Source organism: Calonectris borealis, chromosome 3, assembly GCF_964195595.1.
Source record: "Calonectris borealis chromosome 3, bCalBor7.hap1.2, whole genome shotgun sequence".
Taxonomy (NCBI): domain Eukaryota; kingdom Metazoa; phylum Chordata; class Aves; order Procellariiformes; family Procellariidae; genus Calonectris; species Calonectris borealis.
In genome coordinates, this window is record NC_134314.1 from 106,167,883 (window position 1) to 106,195,380 (window position 27,498).

Genomic DNA, 27,498 nt, shown 5'->3' on the forward strand with positions numbered 1-27,498 from the left:
GATAGCAGTGATCTAGGATTTAAACTATTCATGCTAAGCATTAAATCAGTGTGGTTTGGGGGGGATACAGTAATTATCATGTGGAGGTTAACATCCCAGCGCGTCCCAGAGGAGACCTGTGGTGGAACACGTCAATTCGGACACGCAGAAGAAAAGCAGAATTGTTTACAAAGGGTCCATGACCTATCCACCTATCTGGGGCCCATGTGCCTTTTGGTGTCCAAGGAGGTTTGAGCTCATCCCTTCTACAGATATTAGCTAGTGCAGTGTAACCTTAAAGATTGAGGGCACCCTCCCATGAGTATCCTCAGAAGACGTCTCTGGTGTAGGAAAAACATATCCAAAATAGTATGTGGCATCAGTGCGAAAATAGTAAATGTTTAAGATGTAGTAAACGTTCACTTGTGGGTTTTTTTTTATTTGACTGAGTGAAAAGCCAACAACAGATGATTTCAGTTTTTCATTCCTCCCCATGTTAAAAACTGTCCTCATTTTGGGCCTTGAAGCAAACGTTTGAAAGCATGGCTAAGTTTTTTTGGAGATATCAGCACTGCAAAGGTAAGACTTCAAATTCTTCTTCCCACCATGAAATCTACAGCAAATACAACATGAATTTATTTTTTATTGTTGCCATGTTCACTGCGGCTCCCACAAGTGGAAGAGAATAACTAGCAGAGAATAAACAGCCTCGGCTTTGGCGGGTTTGAGTTTTAGCAGGGGTACTCTCCACACTTTGGCTGAGACAGCTTTCTCAATGTATGGAAACGTGAGGCCACGCATCAGTGTCTGGGTGGTGGTGGCCCCAAGATGGCGTCTCTGAAGGCGGTAACAGAGGCCCTCAGGGTCTCGGTGGGCTTTGCCCACTGCTGGAAGGAGCAGTGCCCGAGACCCATGGACCTCCCCGGGCCTGAGGGAGAGGAGAAGCCCAGGCAGACCTCTCCGCTTTATTGTTTTATTTCTGTCGCTTGTTCAGTCAAAAAAAAACCGCGCCTCTTCAGGCCCGCGGCCTGCCCCGGAAGCCGCGGCCGCCGGTCGCCTGCCCGGAACCTTTAGAGCCGGAACGCAAATTCGCAGCGTGAGGGCCGGGTCGGAAGGTGATGCCGGGTGGACCCTGGGGAAGATGGCTGCCGCCGTGGCGGGCCCACGTGGACGCGGGGCCGCGGCGGGCGAGGAGGCGGACAGCGGTAACGGGCGCTGCTTCCCCAGCGGGAGCGGGAAGGGGTGGGAGCGGGTTTGGGCCCCTCTCCGCGCGGACGGGCTTCTAAGGCCTTCCCGGCCGCCGCCGTGGGCCGCCTCTGGCCGCTCCTCTCTACCTCGTCCGAGCCCGCCGGTGGCCCGAGCTCCTCCTTCCTCCCCTCCGGAGCCTGGGCCGGGGTTGGAGCCGGCTGGCGCGGGGCGTCGGGAGCTAAGGGCTGAAGCCCCCTCCCAGTGGGGTGGAGGCAGCGGGGCGCGGCGGGCTCTGCTGGCGGGGCTGCGTGTGGGCGGCTCTCCCGCGGTGGCTGGTGGGGTGCCCGCTCCGGGCCGCCCGGCCTGGCCTCCCCGCGCTGCCGCTTTTGCTTTTTCTGTTTTCCTCTACTTAGCCCGCGGAGTACCGACAGCAGCTCGTTTATTCCCTGGGCTCACCAAAACAACTTTCGCTGCCGTGTGTCTCTGGGGTACCCCTTTCTCAGGGCCGGGGGGGGGGAGGTGAGTGGACAGAGCTGGACCAGCTCCGGGGTGCGATGGGCTGTGTGTCTGCCGGTGTCTGTCTGTCTCTACGGGGATCTGCTTCCTGCTCCGAAGGAAACCCGTGACATACGCCAATTACAGTAATCCACCAAGAGAGCACAGAGTATAAACACAGCATAAACACATGCATACTCCATCCTTTATACGTGGTTCTCCACTCATTCTTGCCTCTTCGTGTGTTGTGAGGGTATAGCTAACTCGTTGTGATCGCTTCTTAATTATCTCATGTAACTGTATTTTTTTTTTTCTTTATTCTGGGAGGAATGAAGTTTGTGGCCATTTGGAGCCGTAGCTCACAGTGGTTCTGTTTGGTTTGAGGGTCAAAACTGAACCCAAGGGGAAGCCTTGTGTGGGAGCTTCTTTCAGAGCTCATTTCTGAATGATTGCTTTTTTAACTGTCTACACCTAGATCACTGAGCAAGTTTGGAAGAGTAAAGTATGGAGATGTATACATATATTCCCCCCCCGCCCCCAATTAGGACTTTTTATATTAAATCTATGCCAGGCTTCAATCTTTGCAATTCAGAATAGAGCCCCAGGTCCTACTTCTGATAGTCTTAATCTAGTTTAAATTACCTTGAAATACCTCTGCTTTATCTTATGCTGTTGACAGATCCTCAGGTGTATTAAAGGATAAGTTATGGCTGGTTGTTGAAGTCTTGTTCATCTTTCTGTAATTGCTGAAAGAGAGGGTTGTTGGTATTATCCAGCATTATCCTCCTATTTTATTGACAGAAAATATTATGTAAAGGAGACTAATACATGCTTTTGCAGTTTTCCTTTTAAGTCTGATCTGGTTTTTATGGCTAACTGTGGAAGTTAGTCCTGAGCAGTGTGTGGAATTCAGCTTTGGCCTTTTGGTAGCTGTTAGCTTTTGTATGTATAAAAAGTTGCAAGTAGGAGTTAATTCCTTGTTTAAAAACTAGATAGCAACATTCTAGCATGGACAAGCCTTAGCGGTGAAAACTTGACAAATTGTTTTACATGCAGGAACCAGGATGTGGTGATGCATCTACTTCTTTACATGCAGTTGAATTTTAAAAAAGAAATTGGAAATCAGGATATGGAGATGTACTGATATCATAAAAAGGATGTCTTTAGTAGTTTCTGAATGTGTTGAACAAATGTGCCACTTATAAATTTCCAATTTATAGTAAGGACTGTTGAAAAAAACCCTGTAATTTATCCTGCGTGGCGCGTGACACAACACTGTTCACCTTGCTGGTAGTAAAAATCATACTGACACAGCTAATGAGCAAGTGTTCAGTAAGTATTTCTCTTCCACATTTGTCATGTAAACATATAATCTTGCTGCTTTCCATGATGATAACTAAATGCCTCTAAACATGCCTGGGCATTAGAGGCTTTGTTTTAAATTGGTTAACACCACTGTTTTGCTGCTACATTGGGTTTTCCTGCTGGTTCAAAAAGGCACATGGAGAAGGCAGAGTAATAAGTTAGCCTGGGAACAGAGTGTATGTTTATCTTTGTTAAGTAACTAAATAGCCAATTGTTTAATAAGGAATATCATTAATAGCTGTCTGCATGGTTTTATGGAAAACGGATCTTGTGAAGCAGTCCTGACTTCATTCTCTTAATGATTTAGTTGATAAAGGTAGTTCACGGGATATAGTAGTGCTTGCAAAGTAAAGCACTTGGCTCGGTAGTACTTAACATTGTGATTTTAAAATACTCTTTTTAAGGTAGTGTGAGAGTGGTAGATGGATGAAAGCCAGTCGGCTGTGACCTCAGAGTTGGTGGGGAGTTGTCCCCTTGCTGGTGGGACTGCGGAGGTGTCAGAAACCAGCCTCCTTCTGTCCAGCACTTGATTTGCGACCTTGAAAGTTACATATAAGATAACTAATTTAAAACTTCTGGGTGGCACAAATATTAGTGGAATGGTAGTTAATAGTGGCAGGACACTTGTATGCTCTGCTCTTGATTATGTGATAAAGAGGGTCCACTGAAATAACCAAACTTATTTTAGCACACCCTAAGCTTGCAGCCTGTTTCATTCTAATTAATCATCCATACTGTTAAAGGCTTTATTTTTGCCATTTGACCCCCTGAGCAGACTAATGAGGGAAGTGGTAGATTCTTCATGTGTTTGATTTGCCGTCTGGTTGGCTGTTCTCTCCTGTCTTGCTGTTGCTTGATTCCAAACTTCAGTATTTTAACTTTAATTCCTTCTTTTTTGTTTTGAAGGGGGCATAGGGTAAGGAAACTTGAATTTGGGGGTATATACCAGAAAAGCACAGTGGCTTTGGTTTCTTTTGAGCTACCTGACAACTGTCTTGATTCTGTATTTCACAAAGCAGTCTCCCCTCTGTGTTCATTATGCTTAGGTAATTGTATTTTTGCTGACATTATTTTCCTTCAGCAGATTTTGCTTTCACGTAAAAAATGCCCCCCTGCCTTCAGTTTAATCCATGTGGCTGTTTGCATTTAAACACTAGATGTCACTATTGCAGTTTGTATGTAAGTATGTACATACATACATATATACATACAGATATGCATGTATATGCATTTATAAATTACAATTTTTGAACTGGATAATAGAGTTTTTTCCCAAAACTTACCACGCCTAAACATCAAAATATTCATTAATCTAATAATAAATATCCAAGGCTGCCTTTTCCCTTTTACCCAACCTCTTAAATCACTTTAAATCATCACTGAGATGAACAAGCACTTGCACTGGATACTTTCTAATAAATTCATTATGGTATGCCTGCTTGAGGAATTAATTGTAAGAGCAAGCAGTACATGGCCCTGAACTCGGATAACACTTACATGTGGAGCACATTATGCTAGTGATGGATCTTTACTAGAAACAGAACTCCTGATACTTCTTTTTTGTTCCTTTTTTTTTTTTTTACCCCTAGATTCTGACTTAAGCTCAGGACTTCCAGAAGACAGCTACTCTTCAGGAGGTGAAGCCCTGGACGGTGATGATGAAGATGACACGGCAGCCCGTGGCAATGCGGTTGAAGAGGCAACAAGCTCCAAAGCTGGCCCAAGCGCAGGCTGGGCAGATGCTATGGCGAAAGTGCTCAACAAAAAGATTCCGCAAAATAAGTCCACCATCTTGGCCAAGAATAAAAAACTGGAGAAGGAGAGAGAAAAGGAAAAACAAGAAAGGCTGGAGAAGAGGATGAAGGTGAGAAAAAGCTGCAGTATTTCACTGTGCAATCACAGTCAGATGGGGATACATGCAAGGTTCCCTCAGCGGGGATTTGGGAGAGTGCTCTGAGGGTGTCTTAGTTTTGGATTCTCTCCTCCGCAGTGATCTCAAGTAGCTTCAGTTTTTTGACTTTCCAGACAGTCATGCTGTAGGGCTTTTTCTTTTACTGCTTTTTCTGGGCCATCAGGTAGGCTGATCTTTGGCAGCAGGACTGTTCCAGTCTGTCGGCGTAAGGTGTTTTTGTTGTTGAGAGGGTGAAAGCAGCTCCTTCAAGCTTAGTTTTCTAATTGCTGTTGTTAATTTGGGGTATAATTCACTTTGTCAGCATTACAAGTTGAAATAGTTCTCTCTCATTGAAAGCAAAAGGGAGAAAGAGAAGAAAACTGCTTTCATTTAAATTCTGCTGCGACTTCCAAAATCAAAAGCCTCTGGGCTGAGATGGCAGTAATCATTGATGTGGTGGTGAATCATCGTTTGCTCCCCTTGATGATTTTCCTGATAGGAGTTTTCTATTACAGTGTCCGTGCCCTAAATTGCTTCTGGTTCTGAAACTGTTATGAAGAAAACAAAAATATGTTGGCAATTAAGTCATTTGTTTGTGTGTCTTTAGTGGAACTTTTAATTACAGGCTGTGATTGATTTACCTTCAGGCTAAAAACACATTAATAGTTCTAATGTCTCATCTTACCAGTTCTGTTTCAATGGGATAACCAGGTTATCCACCTGACAGTCTGGGACATGCTGTGGTTAGGCCACGGCCTGCCTTTTGAATACAGAGAGCTTCAGTACGGCATCTGCTCAGTTATCGTTGTCCTAAATAACCTGTTCTCACCCAGGAAATATGTGGGAGTACTGCAAAGCAGAGGTGGGCTGCAGGTCCCCAAACTGACTTGTTTACTGTTAGAAAAACTTGAGAACAGTCTGCCTTCTATGAATTTCTTGCTGATGGAAGCTAGAATAGGGCAGCTCTTTTGATAAAAGGCCAAAACATGATCATAAACTCACAAATTCGTAGTAGTCTGCCTGGAATTATAAAGATAAGGCCTCTGAAATTCCATGGAAGACTTCTTGTATAAAAGAGACTTAATGCAACATCATCAGGCCTAGAACACTGTTAAATTGTTAAAAGGGGAAAAAAAGTATTTCATTAGCTTACTCCTGAAGCAGAGGCTGTTCTCCTATTGTAGCCTGTTGTGGCCCTTGGTAATGGGAAAGCGGATTAGTTTGGTTTTGAAACAGAGCACCTCAAAAAAGACAAAAATTGGTGTTGTACACAGGAGTTGTTCTCCGGTGGGCACTTGGTGCTCTTCCTGGTGTTCTGCCCACTGTGGTCTTTGCCATGCATCACTGTCAGTCACAAAGCTGTACGGTGACTAATTCAGTGGAAGTCAAATTCCCAAGACTCAAAATGTGACATGCCTGTCTTGATAGACCCAGGATTTTATTCTGTATAAATTTCTCTGCGATCAGCTTGTGAAGTCTTGGAGTTGAAAGCTGTCTTTGAATAATTTCCTTGTCCGTAGCAGTCAGTGTGAAAGCGTTCTGAGTTTTTTCTAGGCTCCTTTTGCTTGCCTTGAGCCAGAGGCATTGCTCTGGTGCTACTCCTTTCTAGTTTTTCCTACAGAAGGCAAGTGACTCTTTGAGATTTGACTGTGGCCCCTGGTGTGTCAGTGCAAGAGACTTGCCTCAGACCTGTTGTCCAGCCCCATAATGGAGCTCCCCTTACCCTCAAACCAAACTGAGCTTTGTTGATTTATCTTTTTCTTTCCTCCTGCTACATACTCTATCAGAGTATGCTGCATTCTCAAACGCTCCATGTTGTTTCACGTAACAATATTTACAACGCAGCTCGATAAAAAGCGGGAATGGGAAATGATGTGCCGAGTGAAGCCAGATGTTGTCAAAGACCGAGACAGAGAAAGAAATCTTCAGAGAATTGCCACAAGGTAAGAGTTTTTCTGAATGCTTTCCTTAAATATATGTATATCGAAAAGAGGAGGAAAAGGGGAAGAAAAGGCCTGCACAGGTAACCTGTTTCCAATCAGATTGAACTCTTACGAAGTGACTAGCAGGAGCTGAGTGATTTATATACAGGTCTGCATTGTACAGTATCAAGTTCAACAAAAGATTTCAGAAGCTTTATGAAAGAGTAAAAATTTAGATGAGAATGTAATGTTTGCGTAACAAAAGTGCTTTGTTGGATCCCCTCATATTGTTAATTTAATGCTTTAAAAATGCAGAACTTTTGTTTCTACTACTCTGTTTTTTCCTTCTCCGCAGAGGATTCCCCAGATCCACAGCTGTTAAGTTCAGTTGCCTGTTCTGCATTGCGGTAATTTGGTGTTGCAGAACGACTTGAACACCTTGATGTGCTGTCTCTATCTGTCTCCTTATTCGTTCCTCTGCCTTGTCCCCCCTACTTCAGCTGCTCTTAAGATCTTGCCTGAGGAATTTAATAGCTGATTGTAGGACGAGTAACATGCTTCTGGGGATGAAACATGCTCTTGCACTGATTTCAGTGCCATGTTACCATGCTTGCTTTGGGGTCTGAATAGTTATTTGTGGATTTGTTTGTTACTGGTTCCTAGCAATAAGTGTGAAGGCAGAGTGAAAATTGAAAGTTTCTTATGTTGTAGTAGACGTTATTTCTTAACTGAATTGAGGTTCTAAGTAACCGTTTTGGGGAGCTAGAAGCCATCCAGCATCTGCACTGATTAGTTGCTTTGGTAGGGGATTCATTTCTGTAAAGGGAATTTGAGTTAAAACTTTGTTTTGTTTTGTTGGTTTTTTTCCCCATCCCAGAGGTGTTGTACAATTATTTAATGCTGTCAGGACGCACCAAAAGAACGTTGATGAGAAGGTGAAGAAAGCTGGGAGCTCTGACAGGCAGCGTGCTAAACTGCTGTCATCTGTTTCAAAGAAAGATTTCATCAATGTTTTAAGAAACATGGAGGGTGCTAAAGGAAGCAAGAATCCTGCTGGAAAGGCCAAAAAAAGTAAACAGGTAGGCTTCATCTGGGAGGAAAAAAGCATACAAGATACCTTTGCAGTATAATTACTGTCCGTTAATGTGCCTGCTCTTCAGAACAGCTGTGATCCAAGTGCCTGGGTGTTTTTTGAGACTACTTAGGAAGGGAGCAAGCAGCTCTTACCCTGTTTTCCCTGTCTTTTTAGTATCAAGGCACAGAACACTGGAAACTCGTCTAGGTAAGACATCAAGCCTTGTGTACAAATAACTTGTTTTAGCTGTGTGTTTAAAAAAATGAATATGAAAAATCGGATATTATCTTGGATTTTGCACCAACCATGGAACAAACGGCTAGATTTTAGTGGGTTGTGACATTTGGAATTTGACCAGTAGTAGTTATTAGCTCTTTAAAATTGTTAAAGGCGGGGGGGCTCTTCATCTTACATGGTGTATTAGATTGTACTACTTGTGTGTACCCACAGTTTTGGGCATTTCAAACTTGCTTGCTCTGAATGATTATGGTACCTGGAACTGAAGGGCTTTGCCATAAAAGTGAATACCGCAACAGAAAGAAACCGAGACACATTAAACATTATATGTAGGCTTTTCTTTCCTAATTCTCTGTGTGTGTTAGGCTGATGTGACTTTATTGCTGTTACGATGTTTTGGAAAGAAGTATTTTAACACATTCCACTTTTTCCAAACGTGCTCAAGAGAGACATAGTATAGTTGGACTCGTCCAACTGTTTATCGGTTCTTTCAACTCACCAAGTAGCTCAGGGTCGAAAACAAGTTGCTCAGACATACTCTTTCTCGTATTTCAGAAGCTGCACGTTTTTGAAGTGTATTTGTGTTCAGGTTTGAACTTTGTGCTTGGTAGTGGGTGGAATACTTCGGTTGGCCCAGACTCACAGCAGTTAACTAAGTGCTTTTCTGTGCCAGGAAGAAATACTTTAATCAGTTGGGAGACAACAGTTTGTCATATGTTTTTTGTTTGTGTGCACTTGGGGAGCATGCTGAAACACTGCCTGGCATGAAGAGCTCATACAATTTTCATGCAAGTGTAATATTAAAGTATTTTTTAAATTCTTTGGATAATGAGAACAATTTAGCTTGGTGCTGACACTTTATTTCTCCTTAAATAATTCCAGCTTGCTTGTTTGGGTGGGGGGGCGTGCGTGTGTGTGGTTCTTTTTCTTTTTTCTTTTTTTTTTTTCTCCCCTGGAATAGAACATTGTAGTGATAGCAGTGCCAACTACTGTTGTAGTAGGCATTGAATAATAGCTGAGCAAAACCTAAGACCTTTTTTCTTTGTGTCAGATTGTGGCAGGGCAATTTTCTTAATTACTAGGTCAGAAAACATAGATTGCAAATGTTTCTATGCTATAAAAAAGGTCTTATTTTGGCAGTGTCAGTAACAGCATATTCCATTAAAGTGCTCTGGAAATGCCTTAGATGCTGGCTGGTTAGTATTGGTTTTGAGTATTGGTATAGGTGCTGCTTTCACATTGCTTGTGAACAAAAACTTCAGATTTTGGAGTTTTTCATTAATATAAGGCTATACTCGTAGGTTTGGCTTTTTTGTTTGGGGGGGAGAGGGGGGGCATAGGGTTTTTAAGTTGTTTTTTTTGACTAGCCATGTCTGCCTGATAGACCACCCCTTCCTTCCCTCCCTTGTTGTATTTGCTTCAGTGACTCTCCATTCAGTACTGAACCAAACTCTTTAATAACTCCTTTTCAAGCTGTTCTTAATCTGCCTTATTTTCTCTTGAGAACATATCTTACCCGTTTAGCAGGCTCCCATCCTTGTAGTTGTTGATGCTTGAGGTTGAGGCCAAAATCTGATCTTCAGTCTCCTCCTCAGAATTACACACATTTAGCCACTGAACGGTACTGCTGGCCTCCACTGTCATATCTCTGCTTCTTGGTCTTTGAGGGTTTTTCAGAGGGTAGTAAGCAAGGATGAGGTTTTTGGGTGGTGAATTCCTTGCTGCAGGAGTTTGGTAGATTGGTTGTGCCACCTGAAAGCTTTTGTTTGTTTGTTTTGTGGGTTTTTTTGTAGCAGCCTGCTTTGTTTTTAGCAGACAAAGTTTTTAGTGAGAGTATGGCGTGTATTTCATTTTTAAAAAACGGGGGAAATGTATTTATTTATCTCAACAAAAACAATGGAAGAGATGCCAATCCCAAACTCCAGGCACTCTGCCATCAATTAAAATGCAGTCCAGAACAATAAAAACACTACCCCACCCACATAAAACAAGCAGTCAGCAAGAAAAATAGCAGAATAAAGTTTTCCCAGTGAAAGCAAACCTTTCTTGACTCAAGCCTTGTGCTATGAAGGGATACTTGACTGTATTTGTGAGAATGGGCAAATGCTTTTTCTTATTCTACAGTGGTTTTTGAATGCAAGATTCGCTGCCATATTTTTGAAAGTTTGGTGGTTTCGTGTGTCGGGGTTGTTGAAGAAACCCCTTATAAAGCTCTGTTGTGGTTGGCTGTTCAGTCATGTATATGTATGCGTGAGAAAAAGAAATTAAATGCTCTGTAAAGGCCCATCTGTAGCAGTGGGATTTCATGGTAGCGTAGCCACTTGAAAAAGTTTTTTCTCTATTTCATCAGCTTCATGCATTGATGGGAAGGACAGGTAACCTGTGCCCTGTGAGAACATTGTTAATAGTCTTGTATGATTTTAGCCATTGGCCTAAATATTACTTGGTGTACACCCACCCAATGTAGCTATGAAAGAAAGACTGTAAGGCTGTGCCATGTGAAACTGTAGCGCTTCTTGGGGTTTTGTGTGCCCAGATGGGAGTAATTACTTTTCTGAGCTGGAGCCAAAAGCTTTGCCTTTCATGTCATTAGCTGTTTATCAAGGTATTTCTTAATCCTTGCTGAGCCAGCTGACTTGTGTAATATTTTTCCCTGTTTTTTTCCAAGGTACTGTACATGATGCTTGCCTCTGGGTAAGATCATCGATCAATTTCCCTCCCCTCACCACCTTATCTGAAAGCCCTTGCAATGTGGGAGAAAAATGTAATAATTGTCTTTTTTTAAAAAATCCTGCCTTTTTGTTGTTTGGATGTGTTTTCTAAGTTTTGGAGTGGTTTTTTTGGGAAGCATTTATTGGGAGATATGAGAGCTTTCAATCTTGTTCAACACAATCCTTACAGACCAGATTTTCATTTCAGTTGTATCTTGCAGCTTCCCACCTGTAAGATACTATAAGAAACATTATTAAACTACAGTTTTAAAAAAGGTAACATATCAGAGATGTTGTCTTCCCAGCCCTAGAGGCTGAAGTCATCTTTGTGTCTCTAGAAGAAATACAGAAGTAGGTAGGGACAGTAAAGGATTCCTTGCAGGAATCCTTTGTTTTCTTTAGGTCCTTAAGAAATTTCTGGGTGCTCTTGGGATTATGGGTTAGGGAAGTACCTTTGCTTCCAGGGTTGAGTGAAGTTTCTGATCTCTTAGGGCTGCACAGACATGTTGGCTGATGTAGTGAAGTACATGAGGTCTTGAAATCTTAAGTGTAAGAAAACAAAGAAATTCAGAGTTAACATTCCTGGAGCAGCCTCAACTCTTCTCCCTTGCTGCATGTCAGTTACAACAGGGTCATTCAGTACCAGAAGCTCTCATCTTGACTTTTCACTTATCATTTGTGCTACTCCCTGTAAAGCATTACAAGGCAGTAAAACATTTTCTAGTGACATATAAATAACTGGCACGAAAGTTACGAATATTCTTTGTGACAAGCATAACCTGCACTCATCAACCTGTACTTCTGAATTAGGCCTTTGTAGCATGGTTTTCTGAATCACCTATGTTTGCTTCAAGTCCTAAGTTTTCTTACACCAGATCTGTTGCAGAGCATTTCAATGGTGGAAGTGAGAGCAGGATTTCCTGGTCTGCTTCAGTAATCATGATCCAAATCCTGCAAGGTAATTTTTGTACACGACTTGGAGGTACAATTTGCTTCCTGTGTTGTGATGGCATCTGGAAAAAATTGGTGTATTTGTCTCAAAATGGTACTTATTCTAAAATAATTTATTGATGGGAAGGAAGACGAGGGGAGAATACAAGTGCTATTCCATATCAGCTATTGCTCATATGGGACTTGAAATAAAATGCTTTTCCAGAAAAGTTCCTTCTGCCTGAAGGCATTTTATAAATGGTCCTAGTGTTTGCTAAGTAATTTGTAAACACAGTGATTAGAGTCAGGTTTGCTATGGATTTTTCTTTTGTTCGTAAGACTTTTAATATTCATAAATATTTTAATTTTAAGCAGTAGATTGAAGATTGTTCAAGGGCAGGAGGAGTACTACACTTCTGACTTTGACTGCTGTTCTTGCTGGGACACAAGAAGTGGCATGGGAGCTTTCATTTTTCAAGTTAGATGAGGGTATAAATGTGCTTTCCAGCTTAAAAGTTAGATCTGCTTAAAACCTGTGAGAGTGACTGCCGCCTTTTTCTTGCAGCTGCATAAGTACTGGCCATTGGCATGTTGTTCTGTGTTTTCCCACAGTTTCCACAGTGCAGAAAAGGGGGTGGCGTGGGGGGAAGGTTATTTTCATCCATATACCTGTTTGGAGGGACAGTGGTCTAAACAATTGCTTCAATAAGCTGTAGGAAATAGTTCATTTCTGAAATATGGATGAAGGCATAGACAGCTTCTAAAAATTTGGTAAGGTGTATGAACACCTCTTTTAATCTTAAAAGGAAACTTTTTTTCTTAAGTGATAATGACATTGCAGAGTAGAAGAAGTTTATTACTACAGCTGTTGTGTGCCGGTTTTACAGAACTAATTGAAGGAGTAACCAGGCGTGCATGTATTCCAGCAGATTTGAGGGGGCAGCCAAGTATTAATTTAGTTCAGCTGCAGCCAGAGTAGATGTGTTCTCCCAATTTTAATAAATGTCTTCCCATCACATGCACAGAAACTTTTAATTTGGATTCCTTTATAAATCGTGCATTTGTATCTGTTTTTTCCAAACGTGTGTATGCTTTCTTGAAGGTCACCTCATATATGTTTGGGCTGATGCTTTTAATGTAACTTTTTGGTTTTGTACCAAAAGGTTGCTGACTACCTAATTGTATGCTGTATTCTGATTTTTATCTTTAGGGATAAATACAGTGCAGCTTGCCACCAGTTTGCTATATCCTAAATTCCTTATGTTCTTTAAGGTAAAGTGTTGTGCAATATTAGGAGTTGTTTGATGGTGACATTTTTACTTTAAATCTGTTTACAGGAAGATGTATTGACTTACCCAGTTTGGGTCATCAGCAAGGTTAGGTTTTTAAGATGTACAAGCTCAGTTCCCTATCTATTGCCGTAGCTGGTAACACACATCTGTGTTAACATGGGAATGTAGGTTTTTGTCAATAATTAAATGTGTATTTGATAGATGTCAAGAACTTGACACTGTGAGTTCAACTCCAGGTAAGAGGATTAAGGGCCATGTGATGGCTGTATTTCACTAGGTTCACTCTCTTTCCTGTGTTTTTATCTTCAGATTTCTGTTTCTGCTGTCTTTTTCTTGATTAGAGGTCAAGAAGGGAAAAAGGTGGTGATTTTTGCACTCTGTTTCCACCAACCTCTCTTTTTATCCTCTTCATGTTTTATGTTCCTGACAGGTTCTTTCCCCCTGCACTTGAGGGCCAGGCATGGAGCCCGGCGTCCTGGTGCCTAACGCGAGAGTAGCCCTGGCAACTGCTCGCACAGAAAGACCGGTTCCCTGTTCGTCATCATGAGTCACGCACGATCCAGTTTAATGGTGTTTTCTAAGATGCAGATAGTATGTGATCAGTGAGGACAGATATTTTAAGAGACTTTGGATGCTGAATGTGTATCGTATCTACTTAGGTGATGACCTCAGGTTTGGGGAGGGCAGTCCTCCAGATGTTTATAACTTGGCCAGATCTGGGAAAGTGTTCACGGAGATAGCAGAAGACATGTTCCCAGCTCCAAAATACGTCCTTAACTGATTTTTAAGATCAAAAAGAATGAATGATGCAAGGTTTTAATAGATGCCTGTAGGAAATGTCTCTTTCTTTCCTCCTTAGAGCTGTAGACAAAATATTTTAAGTTGGTCTTTCTGTGAAAAGGGATGAAGTGATTTTAGTTGAAACATCACGAAAGCCTTCAGCATGAAGCAGTTGAAGTTTGGCAAATTTTGTAAGTGAATATAAACAGGGACTTGTGATTGAAATGTCAGGCAATACTGAGACAGCTCCATCTATCATTTGAGACTAGCTTGCCTTGCTATTTGATTATTAGTGCACAGGATACTATGATGGTGTTCTGTTTTCCCAGAAGATGTTGCAAGGCTTTTTTTCAGTAAAACTATGTCTAAAACAACCACATTTGAAAAACTTGTGGTATACATCTTCTTTTGATCTTCCTGTAAATATACAAAGCACAAGAAGTCAAATCCTATTAGACTTTTATCTGGTAAATTGAGTTGGAAGCCTTATAAAAGCAGCTCTCCACTTTTGACTTTGTTTGTAACTCTTATAGGCAGGGCAATGTACTTAGAGAAAAATATATCTAAACATTTCATAAAATTTTATAAAAAACGTTCTCTGGAAGTAAGAAAGATTGGGTGGAGCTTGTCTATCTGAACCAGTTTGTTTCCCTCATCTAAGCATTTTCTATTGGAAATTATCTTGAAAAGTGATTCCCTTACTTTGAAGTTTTATTAAGGTATAAAATGTTCTGATTTCCAGAGTGTTGAACTAGCAGATGTGTATTATAAATGACCTCTGTAGGCACCTACTCATCTGTTTATCTTGGTAGACTTAAGGAGAGGCGGGTCAGACTGCTTCCAGCTTCCAATGGTTAGAGGGTTGCTGAATTCAGTATTTTTTTTTTTTTTCTATGGGGAAAATCTGGCCAGTTTTTCATGAGTGTTTCTGAAATTTACTGAAAGCTTAGAAAATACACTTTTTTTTAAACCTGCTATTATTACAAATGGTACTAAAGCCGTCTTCCTGGAAAGATTTGACCTCTTTCTGGTCTGTTGCTGAACCCTGGACAGTGTTCTGCATGTGGTCCGTGTCATTTCTTCTCCACCTGCAGGCGTTGGGAAAACCCATGCAGAAACGCAGAAGGAGATGGAAGGGTCAGAAATGCAGAGAAAGGGTAGCCAGATGGCTAAGATAAGGGATTGGGATCCCAGGCAGTTTACATATTCCCTCTTCAGGGTTAAACTGCTTTTAGAAAGCAGCCTGGGAGTGTTGAGGGGTATGGTCTGTTCCTTAATGAGTTTGCCACTCACGCACGACGGTGTGAGGGAAATTACAGGAATATAAAATCAAAGAGACTTGGATTTGCAGACATTTAGGATACATTGCAAAAGCCATTTAAGTAAAAGCAGGAGCAATGCTTTTAGCCAGACAAGCTGCTTAGTAGTCATAAAAACTTCAGTATTTCATATTTAGTAATAAAAATACACAAAAGCTAGTTCTTTGTGGTTTTTTTTTCCTTTTTTCTTCTCCCCCTCCTGCCTCATAGTTTTTTGGATCCCTATGCTTGTTTCGGGACTCAAACGTAAGTGGAAATCCTGAGTCAGGAAGAGGAGGCTTTTTATTAGCCCTACTTCTTCCTCATCAGCTACTCTGTGAGATGATTTCTTAAGTGCTGGAAGTGAAGGACTTGGTCATTACTGTAGCCTTTGTTGTTTGAGACAACCTTTTGGGACTCACTCTGTTATGCCTCTTGCTGAACCATAATGAAAAACAGTGGATGATTTCAGCATCATTTGTAGGAAATAACCTGAGTCACATTCAGATTATTCAAAAATCTGCAAGCTGCTAATTTATTCTAAAAAAGGATCAAAAAGTACTCCAAACAGCTGTGGGCCTGCATGTTTCCTTACTATGCCAACAGGCAAGCTTTTATAAAAACCTGCAGAAAATTTTAGGTACCCAGCTGAGATAGTGCATAAGTGTCTTGCATAAATGGGTGACATCTGAGAAAAATCTGTTGTGACTCAAAAATGTTTGTATAAAGTAGACTGTTGAAAGACATTAGTACTTGACTTCTGCGGGATAGCACATTGAAGACCTTAGTCTTGACCAGATGCTTTTTACTAGGCACTCTTGCTGTATCTGCATATTTTCCAGGTACAACTTGATGGTTCGGGAACTGTGCAACTTGCAACAAGGATGTTGTGGATCTGTGTAATGTTTGGGCTGATCTTTAAACTCCGTCATGTCTTCATTACTGCAGGAAATGCACATTAAGAAATGTAGGACCAGCTGATGGAGAGAAGTCTTTTTTATCCCTTGTGAGAAGTTGTGTGGCATTTCTTTCAGGGTTGAAATGCTAAGTATCTAGCAAAGTTCTTCCTTTATTTTGAATCCCATCCAAACAGAAAAATTCTCGGTTCATTAATTTCCTTTTAGGAATAACAGAGGAAGCTGGTAAGGAGTCATCCATATAAGTTTGCTCTTGGTATTAACCAATACGCTTTTTGGTACAAAAAGAACGATATTTTGCAGACTGGTTACCTGAGGCTCATGATTAGCTAGCATGAAAAGCTGTTCTTTCTGATGGACAGCATTGTCTTTTCCAAGTCAGAATTATGATTTAACTACTTTGAAATACCGTACCTTGCTAGACAAATTTTTGTCTGGTAAGCAATGAAAGTACAACATGTGTTGCTTTAAATACAAAAGTCTTGATTGTATGTTGTTTTCAACCACAGTACTCACTGGGTCTTTATGTCAAGAATTAATTGATCTCAGTGCCGTGCAGTGTTTGCTCTAAGGATCCTATCGTTCAAGTAGACGAAACGTGAAAGCTGTGTGGAGACTTAAATATAAGGAAGGGGTAGGGGTAACAGGTGAATACTGAGATAGTAGTGGCCAGTATGGTAGGCAGTAATTTCACTGTCAGTAGTATAACTGCTGATAAACAGGCATTGCAGATGTGAAGGTAAAAAGCGTATAGATGGGGATGATGAAGTAATTTTGTTTTTACAGGAGGGAAAAACAAACATGACTGAAAATGAGCAGTGATGGCATACTGAAAGAGTATACTGTCTGGAAACTTTCTGTGCTGATGTGTTGCGTGATAACCTAATACGGGGAATGGGTTACTTCTCTCTTTCCAGGTATCTTCTCTGTAATAATTTGCAGTCTACTTTGAGCTAATTTTTATTTGGTACCTACTTAAAAATGCTTACTTGTGGACCTTTTTTTCTTTTTTATGTCAGTGGAGTGTTTTGGTCTGACAGTTGGAAAGACAGTGATGTAATTACTTGATCTTCATGACATTGTCATTTTGCCTTGTATTTTACAGAATATGAGTGTCAAATTACAGCATATATTCCACATGGTGAATTGTTAGTATGGGTAAAGGTAACAGTTCATACCTGTGTTGTAACTTAACGATAAGATTGTTTCATTAGGTGAGGCTTATTTTCAGGTGAGTTTTTACTTGATGAGTTTTTACTTTCTGTGAGTAGCTCCTGGGTGTAGCATGCCCATGCTGTTCATCATCTCATTAAAACACGTAAAGGGAATCTCGATGCCAGGATGGCCAGACGTTGTCTTGCAGCAGCGTGCAGTAAAATTCCTTGTGCAGCAGAAGGATTTCTGAGACAGCTGCTATTGGAGCTGGAGCACAGCACAGGCTGAGGAGTTCCAGAGTGTCCTGTATGCAGAAGGGCCCTGTGTTACGCTTGAATTCTTAAAATATTTTTGTTTTTTTCTGACAGAAATACTGATTTATGAGGTTTCTGATGAACTAAGGCTGAGGAAATCTGTTCTCTTGTAAACTCTTTCTGTGATTCTTCTTTGCAACTGAGCACTTAATAACGATGCTAATGATTTTTCTTCTTTGCTTCAGTCCAGATGAATGCTTGTTTTTAGAAATTCTGTAATTCAGTTCTGACCCCTCTAAGGTTGGGGCACGTTTAAGCCTCTGCGTGCCAACCCAAAGCATTCCTTCTCATTCACACATCCCCAGTTGTAGTAAACCCTAGAGGAAGATGTGAGGATGGGGAGATTCCTCATGCAGGTCATTAAGCTCTGGGTGGTCTTCTGGCTGTGCTCAAAAGGAAAATCATTATTTGTTGTGCTTGTAGTAATAATTCCAGTGCGTTACTTGCAGGGAAGTTTGAACAGGAACAGCAGGTTTCAAAACACACTGTAAAAAAATTTCATTCTTAGATTTATTTACTAGAAATGCCAGGGCAGATTCTGGTGTGCACAAGAGACCGTGTGGTCTGAGTAAATCTCCTGTGCCACTGTTGAATATCCGCAGTATAGCATCACTTCAGATATACCAAGGCAATTTAATTCGCTCTAATTTATCATTGAGAGAGAGGATGCAAATGGGTATTGAATGACTCTCACCTTAAGGAATAAATGATTGTGCAGAATTATGCTGCAGCAGAGTAGACTTCTGTTGTGCAGCTTGCATGTTCTGCAAGCTTGAAAATGCTTTCCAAAGTAAGTTGCTGTGAGACTGCAGCTCAGAAGTTCAAGATAGTAGCGGTACAGGATATATTCTCAGTTTCCAGATCTGTGGGTTTTTTGTCTGTTTGGGATCAGGCGTACATAGGAACCTTTCTTATAGTCAAGATCTCACTGTAATTCAAATTAGATAAAGTTGCAAGCAGCACTGATGATTAAACCCAAGTATCATATTTCTGTTAAAAATAATTTCGTTTTGTTTTCTGTTTATATTGCTGCTTTAGATGCTTCAGCTGCAGTTTTCTTTATTTCTTCCCAGCCTACAGGAAACTTATTTTCTTAGCCTGTGAGCTTGGATATTCCTGAAAACGAATTTGAGAGAAATGATTATACTGGTGTTCCTTGTTTTCCATTCCCCCCCCCCCCCCCTTCTACCAAGTGTGGGGTTTTTTTGTTTGTTTGTTTTTTGTTTTTTTTTGTTTTTTTTTTTTTAAATTGAGATTTAACACACCTCAGTGTATGCCTATGCTGGTTGTTTTTGAGCTAGGTTTAAACTGACTTGCTTGGGGATGAGAAACAGAATAGCAGCAGTTATTCGGAGCAAGATGCAGGCTGGCGGGGAAGGTAATTGTCAGATGTATGTGAGAATGTGTTTTGCCGGTTAGGTTTTTTAACTTCGTCGTCGTGACAAAAGAGTCCCTGTATTTCAAGGTCTTAGATGTTTGTATTGAGCAAAACAGAGGAACCTGGGGAGGCAGTTCAAATTAATTAGACATGTTAGAATTGTTTTCTCAGGGCTTAAAGTTGTTGCTTGAGAGATATTTATGTTAGAAATTCCTTCCCTGACAGGTACAAATAAACGTTTATTGTATGTGATGGTAAAGAGAGATGCCCCTGCAAGCTCTGGCATTTCATCTTGTACACAGAGCAAAGGCGTGGGAGCCCAGTGTGCTGATTGTAATTCCTAGGTCTGAAAAATGTTCATTTGTTAATACCCTGCAGTTACGATCTTCTGGACGCAGGCTGTAGGGGAATCTCTATGGTGATGTAGGTAGTTTGCTCTTTTGCAGATGCAGAAACTGGGTATGCTCAAGGAACACGAGCTGGTGGAAAGCAGAGTGAAATGCTGTCTTTAATCTGTGCGCTCTCATTTCAAGACACATCTTTTAATGCCGTTACTTACCAATAAGCATTATGAGACTTTGGTCTGCTTATACGTAGGGTTCTGAAAAGTTCTGGCAAACTTTCCTGCTCTGGTTTTAGGATGTTGCTGTGCCAGTAAAGCAACAGATGAAAATGACAGCATACTGTGACTTAGACAGGCTGAACTTAATTCCTTTAAGCTTTCAAAGGAAGCAGGCTTTGAGCGAAGGCACTCGTTTGCAGACTGAAGCAGGTATGTGCAGTTACAAGTGTCCTGTGGCTGCTTCTGACAACTTCAGAAGGGTGGAGAGGATGGATCTCCCACTTGAGTGGCAGTGCAGTTTGCCACAACTCCAGTGTTGAGTTTGGTGGGCTTGAAGATACAGTTGAAGATACTTACTGTAATGTCATTTATCAAGAGTGAATTACATAGCTCCAAATTTTTGTAGTGGTAAAGAAATGAACCAAAACACGGAGACTTCTAACTTGATTTTGATCATATAGCTGCTGCTGATGCCAATGGGGCTTTCATAGACTAATTCCCCCAAAAGCATCCAGGAGGCAATTCCAGTCTGGATCCTGCAGGAGGTGGTTGGTTGTTCTAGGTGACAGACCTGAGCTTTGTTGTTTGGTGGGTGGGTGGTTGGTTTTATTAGGACTTGGCTAAGAATTTCAGTTCATCTTGTCCTGGTGCAGATTTCAGAGGGTATGTCTTCAAACCGGAATTAGTTTGGGAAGTATGTCCCCACTACAGAGCCCTACTTGTGTCAGACTTGAGCTAATGCTGTCATAGCTTAGGTTGCACAAGCAGGCAGGATGGTGTTTGTTTTATTTATATGATCTCTTTTCAACTGGACTATCAGTCTGTCCCAGCAAATAAGTCTCTGCACTAGAGTAACCACATTGCACGTTTTAGTCTGTCTTATTTCAGCTCATGGTAACAAGTGCATCACCATGTACCACTGACTCCTGAGATATTTTACTAACCGCTGCCTCTCAGACCTTTTGAAATAGGTTGCCACACTTTCAGGCAAAGAACAAACCCATTCAAATATATGTATAAAAAAGGAGAGGAAAAGAAGCAACACACAGAATTTTTCACTCTTTGCCTTACCGAAGGATCCACTTTATGCAGCATTACACACTGATGTTTATATAGCATGCTTTGTTTTTGTTTGGGGATGTTCAAAGGAGACTTCAGTGTTGTAGTGAAATGTTGGAGATGTGGCTGAACAGCTGACTAGAAGTTCAAAAGCGGTTGTATAGAATGAAAGCCGGTTTATTTTCCACGTGCCAAGAATCAGTTTTGTTTTATTTAGATAAACCAGATTATGGCATTGAAAACCCAAGTGTATTAACATTCTTACATAAAGCAAGTTGGGAAGCGATGTTACAGTTGAACTAATGGTTAATTATACAAATAGTCTTGCTGCATATTTTCTTAAGACTCTAGGAATGTTTTGTGATACAATAGATTTAGGGAGTTTTTATTCTGAGGGGAAAATAGAGCAGTAAGTGAGTTAGGAATGAAGATACCAAACATGGGCTATTCTTCACTTGGGAGCATGCTTAAAATTGATTAAATATTTGCTTTCAAGCATTTAATCTTCATCTTTGAGGCACAGACATGCTACCTCTGTCTTTCTCCTCAGGGCTTGTTGTAAAACTCTATTCAAACCTTTGTGGTGCTTTACATAGTGGGTAATGCTATGGAGAATCAGCACCCCTCTTTTGTTGAGGTCCTGCTTTTGTCCTGTTGTTCACTTGACATAGCCAGAAAGAAGGGCTAATAGTTGCTGAATAGAAGCTTGTGATGAATTTGAGCATTGGGCTTTTCAAACCCCGAGCCTTTCACTGTCACTGCTGACAATAATCTACTGCCTCTGTGCTGTTTAAAAACAAACAAAAGGAATCTCTTTTTTTATTATTATTATCAAAAATAAGAAAATTGGATTGTTTTGTAAGGAAGATGGAATTTTTCCATTTAGCTATTTCAAATTTTACTCGTGGCATGTTCAAACAGTGATTTATAAAAGGTCTGGGACTAAAAAAGAAAAAGCTTGGTGACTTTTGTAATCTTTTTGACCTTTCTCTACTCTGCAAAGGTAAACATAAAACAACTGAAATAGAGTTAAAAAGGGAAAAAAACCAAAGCTACCCTCTCCTTGCGTCCCAGAACAGAGTACCTGTGTTTGCACTAGTACAGATTATTCCCACGTGAACATCTTAAGGTCTGCCTAGGGACGTACCTTATCTGTAACTCTTTAATTCCACATAATTGATGACCCTGCCTGAGATGATTTCAGGCTTTGCTGGGTATAGCATTTGAAGGGAATTGCTGCAAGAGTGGAAAGTGGTTAGGAGGCACCACCCTGGGGAAAAGGGGGATTGTTGGGATGGGAGAGTTACTCTTAAAGTGCCTACTAATGAGAGCAGCTGTAAAGACAAAAAAAAACCCCAAAAATAAACAAAAACAAAACAAAACACAGTGCAAACATCTTGAGGAACAACTGTAGAGTTTCTCTTTATTTCAACGGGGCCCTGGGAGATTCCTTTTGGGAAGGAAAGCGTTAAGACTTGTTATCCTATTTGAGTGAAAGCAATGTTTCAAAAAGAACTGCAGGAGAAGTCACATTTAGCACTTCCGCTTTGGTTACCTGTTAAAAATACATACCTTGTTTGGCAGACTTTTTGCGCTCAAATAACTTCTGTTGGTGTGATACGGTGTGTTAGATTTACAGTGATGGACTTGCATTCTCTGTTCCTCCTTTCTCCTGCTATTAAATTCTTCATGCTGCTCTCTCCCAAAGATTGCACAGACATCAGCTATGGTTCTATGTATCGCATGTTCCTAGATGCGTGACAAAGAAGAGGCGTGAGCAGATGTCTGCAGTGATCACACACGTACTATGGGCTTTGCATCTAGTAGGCAAAGCTGCATCTGCAGAGGATGCTGTAACACATGACCCCCATCCACTGTACAGTATCAGAAGGTGGTAGTTACTTAAACTAGGGTGGGTCAGTTGAGGCCTGTCCTTTTGAGCAGGGGAGTGGGAAAAGCACACCTGAGATGCCCCTATTAACTTTGTTTCAAAGACCCTGCAAAAGTAAGTTATTGTTTTCAGTGCCCCTGATTCCGCTTTGGTAGGACAATTTTTTGCTTGCCTGCTGGACACTGAGCCACGTTGTTCCTCAGAAGTATTTTGCTACTGAGGCTTAAACCACTGAAATCCTCCTTCAGTACATTGAACAGTTTTTAGTATCTTCCTTCAGTAAGAATGTAGGAATAGCTTCAAGCTGTTCTTTAAAACTGTTGCCACAGGATGGGGCTGTTGCACCGCCCAAATATGATCTGTCACTTAGAAGAACTGCAACCAAGCACTGTTTTCAGTGCTAACGTAAAAATACACTCCTGTCACTTTTCTTTATTATTCACCAGTCTGTGTAGTGTGGCCTCAGATTATCCACTTTCAAGAGGTAGGAAATTTGGAGTAAGGTGTTGTTGGCTTGCTGAGTGTAGATCAACTTTGTTTCTTTTAGAGGCAGCTTTGCACCATATGACAAGCCCAGGTAGTGAGGTAATAATCCACATAAAGGGGATTTGATTCAAGTATCGCAGAATATGTTAAATATTAAATTTGGGGGGTTTTAAGCCTTTATTAAATCCATATTTGTGTTTTAGAAATGTGCCAAGAAGTGTTCTAATGAAGCAGCACCTGGGGGTTAATAAATGATATCATGAATCCATTCTGATTGCCAAGAAAGATTTTAATAAAGGAAGCCGTGCCCAGGGTTGACTGTTTCATCCATGAGGAATAATTGTTTTGTTTCCATATTTCTTTTATTGGTTGGTTAAAACAAGATTGCTTATTAGCATCAAGTCATGTATGTTTGTCCTGCATATTTCTGTGTACCATTTGCATAAAGAGCTAGCCCTCAGTAGGTCTGCCAGTGCAAACTGTAAGAGTGTGAGAGGTGTTATTTCGATTGCATGAAGAGCTTCCATCCTTTACTGCCTTTCACATTCATCTCATCTCCCTCTGTTCCCTCTTCTCCTCCCCTCAAACATTCAGGGTGAAGTGAAGTCTGAAGAGGGGCCAGAATGGAATATACTGCGTGATGACTTCATGATGGGAGCATCTATGAAAGACTGGGACAAGGAAAGCGATGGAGAGGGCAATACTGAACAAGGAGGTGGTCTGAAACAAGAAGATGAGAGTGACTGAATGAAACTGAAAACCATTCAAGATAATGTTTTATCTTCTTAACTTTGTTTGGATAAAAAGTCAGCATTCTGTGAATGTTCAACACTTGGAGGATATCTCTTTTTTTAAAAAAAAAAAAAAAGACTTGCACAATTTGGAGTGTTCTCTCCTCCATGTCAAACTTTTATTTAATATAGCTTCATTTGCTATACTGAAATCTTGAAATATTTTCCAAAACATGTATAATTTTCAACATACTTCCAAAACATTTTGTACAGTCAAAATAGTGGCACCTGCCCAATAAAAGAAAGATTTTGCCAAGGTCATTAAAAGTTTATACATTAGTCATGGCAATTGATGTATTAGCGTGCCTGCATTTCCAAATGAGTGTTGCACTTTGAAAAGTTGTTAGCAATTCGCAATAGAAATGGCTTACAATAAACACAGAAATGCCGTCACCTTGTAAAGTTATCGGACTCCTATAGAGTCTTTACTACTTGGGCCAGGAAAGGTTTTGTAGATAATAAAGAAAAGTAACCATTAATGTGATAGTTCTGGTCTTGGAACATTAGTTTGATTGGAGACAACTCTGGAAACATAATTGTAAAAAGAGAGACTTGACCCTACTGATTGGCTTTTATATTTTTGTATATATATGTATGTTTTTTCCATTGCAAGTCTGAAGTTGTATAAGCTAAGAGACTGGTAGGAGAGGAAAGGACGGTCCTTGCTATTGTTTTTGTTGGAGGAGGGAGGGCTTCTCTAGCCATACTGCATAAAATTGTATTCAGTGTTGCTTCATTTGCAGTTCTGGTATTCTGGCCTTTTTCAGTAAGGAGCCGGACCTCCGAGATACATCCTGTGGGTTTAGTATGCTTTAATGCTAATTCCGCAGGCCTGTAAAGGGTCAAACAAGAGCCCTTCCTCTTAGGTGCGTAGTGTAGCAGTACCAAATTTTGGAGAACATACGTCAGTGTAACACTATTTATTTAAGCTACGGCAGTTTCTCCTAATTAGTTGTTTGGCTGCAAAGGTGCAGAAGCTAACGTACATAATAAGAATATGTTCTATAAGCATATGCATACAGAAGGAAGTGCTTTGTGATTAGGGTGTTTTAAATGAGAGGCTGGGGTTGAATTCTCCTGCCTTCAACTGTTCCAGACTGGCTGGCTGATGCTGTGTCGTTTGTTTAACTTTGCTATCGCATTTCCCCATTTGCTATGTGAAGAAAATGCCTTGGGGCCTATTAATTGATGCTTAAAATACATAGTACTGTTCTGTCTGTTTCTACAGATGTCTTACGTACAGACCTTTCTTTGTACCTGCTTGTATGCAAGATGTGATTAGGAGCGACTTTCAGGTTTTCAGTCTTCAGCATTGAAACGTGTGGTAGGACAGTGGATTTAGATTTTCCTAATGAAGGCATTGAGGAGGGGAGGGGGGATTGAACTTGGTGTATGCTGCAGGATAAAAAAAATACACATACAAAATGGCAGAGAAACCCATCCTAACAACTGGCAACGGTTGTGTTATCCCTAGCCTATTCATCTGGTATATATTGTAGCATAATTCTTTGAGGAGAACTCAAAGCTAACAGCAGAAATGTTTAGATTTTCAAGCTGTTTTGAGTGTTAAACATATTAGATATCTGAGGAGACATTAGTTTGTGGCCTGATATTTATTATCACAAATGAAGGCATACACCCAAAATATCAAGTGGCAAAACCACAGAAGTTTGACATATGGTTATCCCAGCTTCTGAATCTGTAGACATCTGTATAGCTGTTCAGCGAGAGTTGGCATCTCGTTAGTGCAATACAAAAATACACTACAATGAATTTTGAGTCTATGAAGCAGCATCATAGTCTACTCTGACATTGCTTTCTTTCTGCAGAGTTCAGTTACTTTGGGTGGAAACATTACATCAGCACCCTTAAACCTACAGGTGTTCTCTAGTTTGATATCACCAGTCTCCGTCCGAGATCAAGCTTTTGGAAAATAATCTGTTTTTTCTTAGGAACTACGACATCCTGAGGCGATTATTAAAAATTTCAAAATACTTTCAGAATAATTCTACAATACTTGGGTGTTTGAGTTTTATTTGTGCATTTTTGAAGAAATGTTTTGATTAAGGCACTGAATTGTCACTTGTGTATTTAAGAAAAATGTGGAACATTTCAATATTGCTAAAAGTATCTTGAGCTTCCATTTCATTTTGAGTGCATAGCAGTACTTTTTGCCTATAGGTGGAGAGCATTTCTTGCGTTTTAAGAAGCATAATACTCAGATTTTCATGTATATTGGATAGGTTTTTAATTTTGATACTATACCTTGCCTTTGCCTTGTCCTTTTGTTGTGCCACATGCAGAGAAACTTCTAGAGTAACTTAAATGGGTAACCACCTTCAAAAGAGAAATAAACTCGAGACTTTTATGGCAGGTGGGAGCAGTGTATTTTAATTTTAGGCATTTGGCGGCTGATTTATTTCACAAGTTTTGTTTTAATTGACTAGCAATTCAAAAGAAGAGCTAAACCCCATTTGGCCCAGACACCTTCCAGTCTCCTTTCTCAGCTGTGGGATCGGCTGCCCTACCCGCCTCCCTACCCGCCTTTTCAGTAATGTTCTTCCTTTTTGATAGCTACCAAGAACAACCTTCAGCGGCTTTTCCCAGCTCGGTCTGTTTTGCCTGCTCCCAGGAATATCTCTGCTTAAGCAAAGCTGTGCTGCTGCCCTTCATTCCAGAGAGCATGAATCATCTCAACTTTGTATATTTCTGTACCTATCTATATAAAGCCAATAAGGATGGGGTGGTTCCAGTTTTGTTAGGCTTCAAGCCAACTCCAGAGTATCTGGAGTTTAATATTCTATGGATTGCATGCAAAGCAACAAAGTTTTGTTTAATAAGAGAAGGCACAGGGTCAGCTCTTCCCATGTCTCTCATCCTCTGGTCTAATTTCTCTTCACATCAATTGTGCTAACTTTTCAGCAAGGAAAGCATGAGTTGGCCTATGAAAAAAAAAAAAAGACCATCTTCTCCCTGCTTGTCTTCAGCTTGCTGTTAGGGAAACATTTCGGGAGTGGTGGTGGAATGTCCTTGTTGTGCCTGATGCTACCTCACCACAGCATCTTTCTTCCCTGCTAAAACACGGAGGGAAGAGCTCCCACCTCTGCAGCTGTGAGGCAAGTTCTCCTGGGTTCACAAGTCGAGCAGAACAAGAGAGCTGGGAGCTGCTGCCTGGGGCCCCTGCCGCTTCCTAGTGGAGATAGGGCTTTTTTGTGTGTGTTTTGTTTTAAAGAGAGAAATGAATTGTTTGAAGGCCATAAAAGTGTTTTGACTATCTGATGCTTCCAGAAGAAGGTGGTCTGTAAAGCCGCATCTGTTCAGAGCTGGCTCAGTAGCTGTCTCCAGGGAGGAAGGCAGAAGTCATCTGGCACAAAACACTCTGCACAACTTAAAATGACAAACTCCTCATTCTTATGAAATGAGTCCTGGCATAGTTAGTATCCACACAGAGCAGTCATCAATGTTGTTCACTTCCAGCCCCTGCAAATTGCTCAATGATTTCTTCAAGACTTGCTGAGGTAAGGAGTAAGAGGGCCAGGAGAAGGCTTGAAGTAGCAAAGACTCTTAGGATGTTGTTAAATAGATAGGATCCTAGTGCTAAGTAAGCCGTTAAACTGACTGTAGGACCTCAGTGGCAGACACTGGAGGCCGGACAAGTTCTTGGTTAACAGATGGTGGAAGACTGTCGGTTTCATTTACTGTTATTCTAAAGCAGTGGCTTTTAACCTCTTGCCAGTATGTAAACCTCAAAGGTTTTGCCTCTGTAGATGATCTAGCAGATA

The 27,498-nt window shown here is 40.9% G+C and overlaps 1 protein-coding gene across 1 annotated transcript; it reads left to right on the forward strand.

Moving 5' to 3' along the window:
* Positions 1–1,082: 1,082 nt before the first annotated feature.
* Positions 1,083–25,722, forward strand: RRP15 (ribosomal RNA processing 15 homolog). The gene is given in 6 exon segments (XM_075147097.1): positions 1,083–1,109; positions 1,112–1,184; positions 4,617–4,891; positions 6,764–6,861; positions 7,718–7,919; positions 23,520–25,722. Coding segments are annotated over 6 exon segments (813 nt in total). The 5' UTR covers positions 1,083–1,097; the 3' UTR covers positions 23,673–25,722.
* The last annotated feature ends 1,776 nt before the right edge of the window (positions 25,723–27,498 follow it).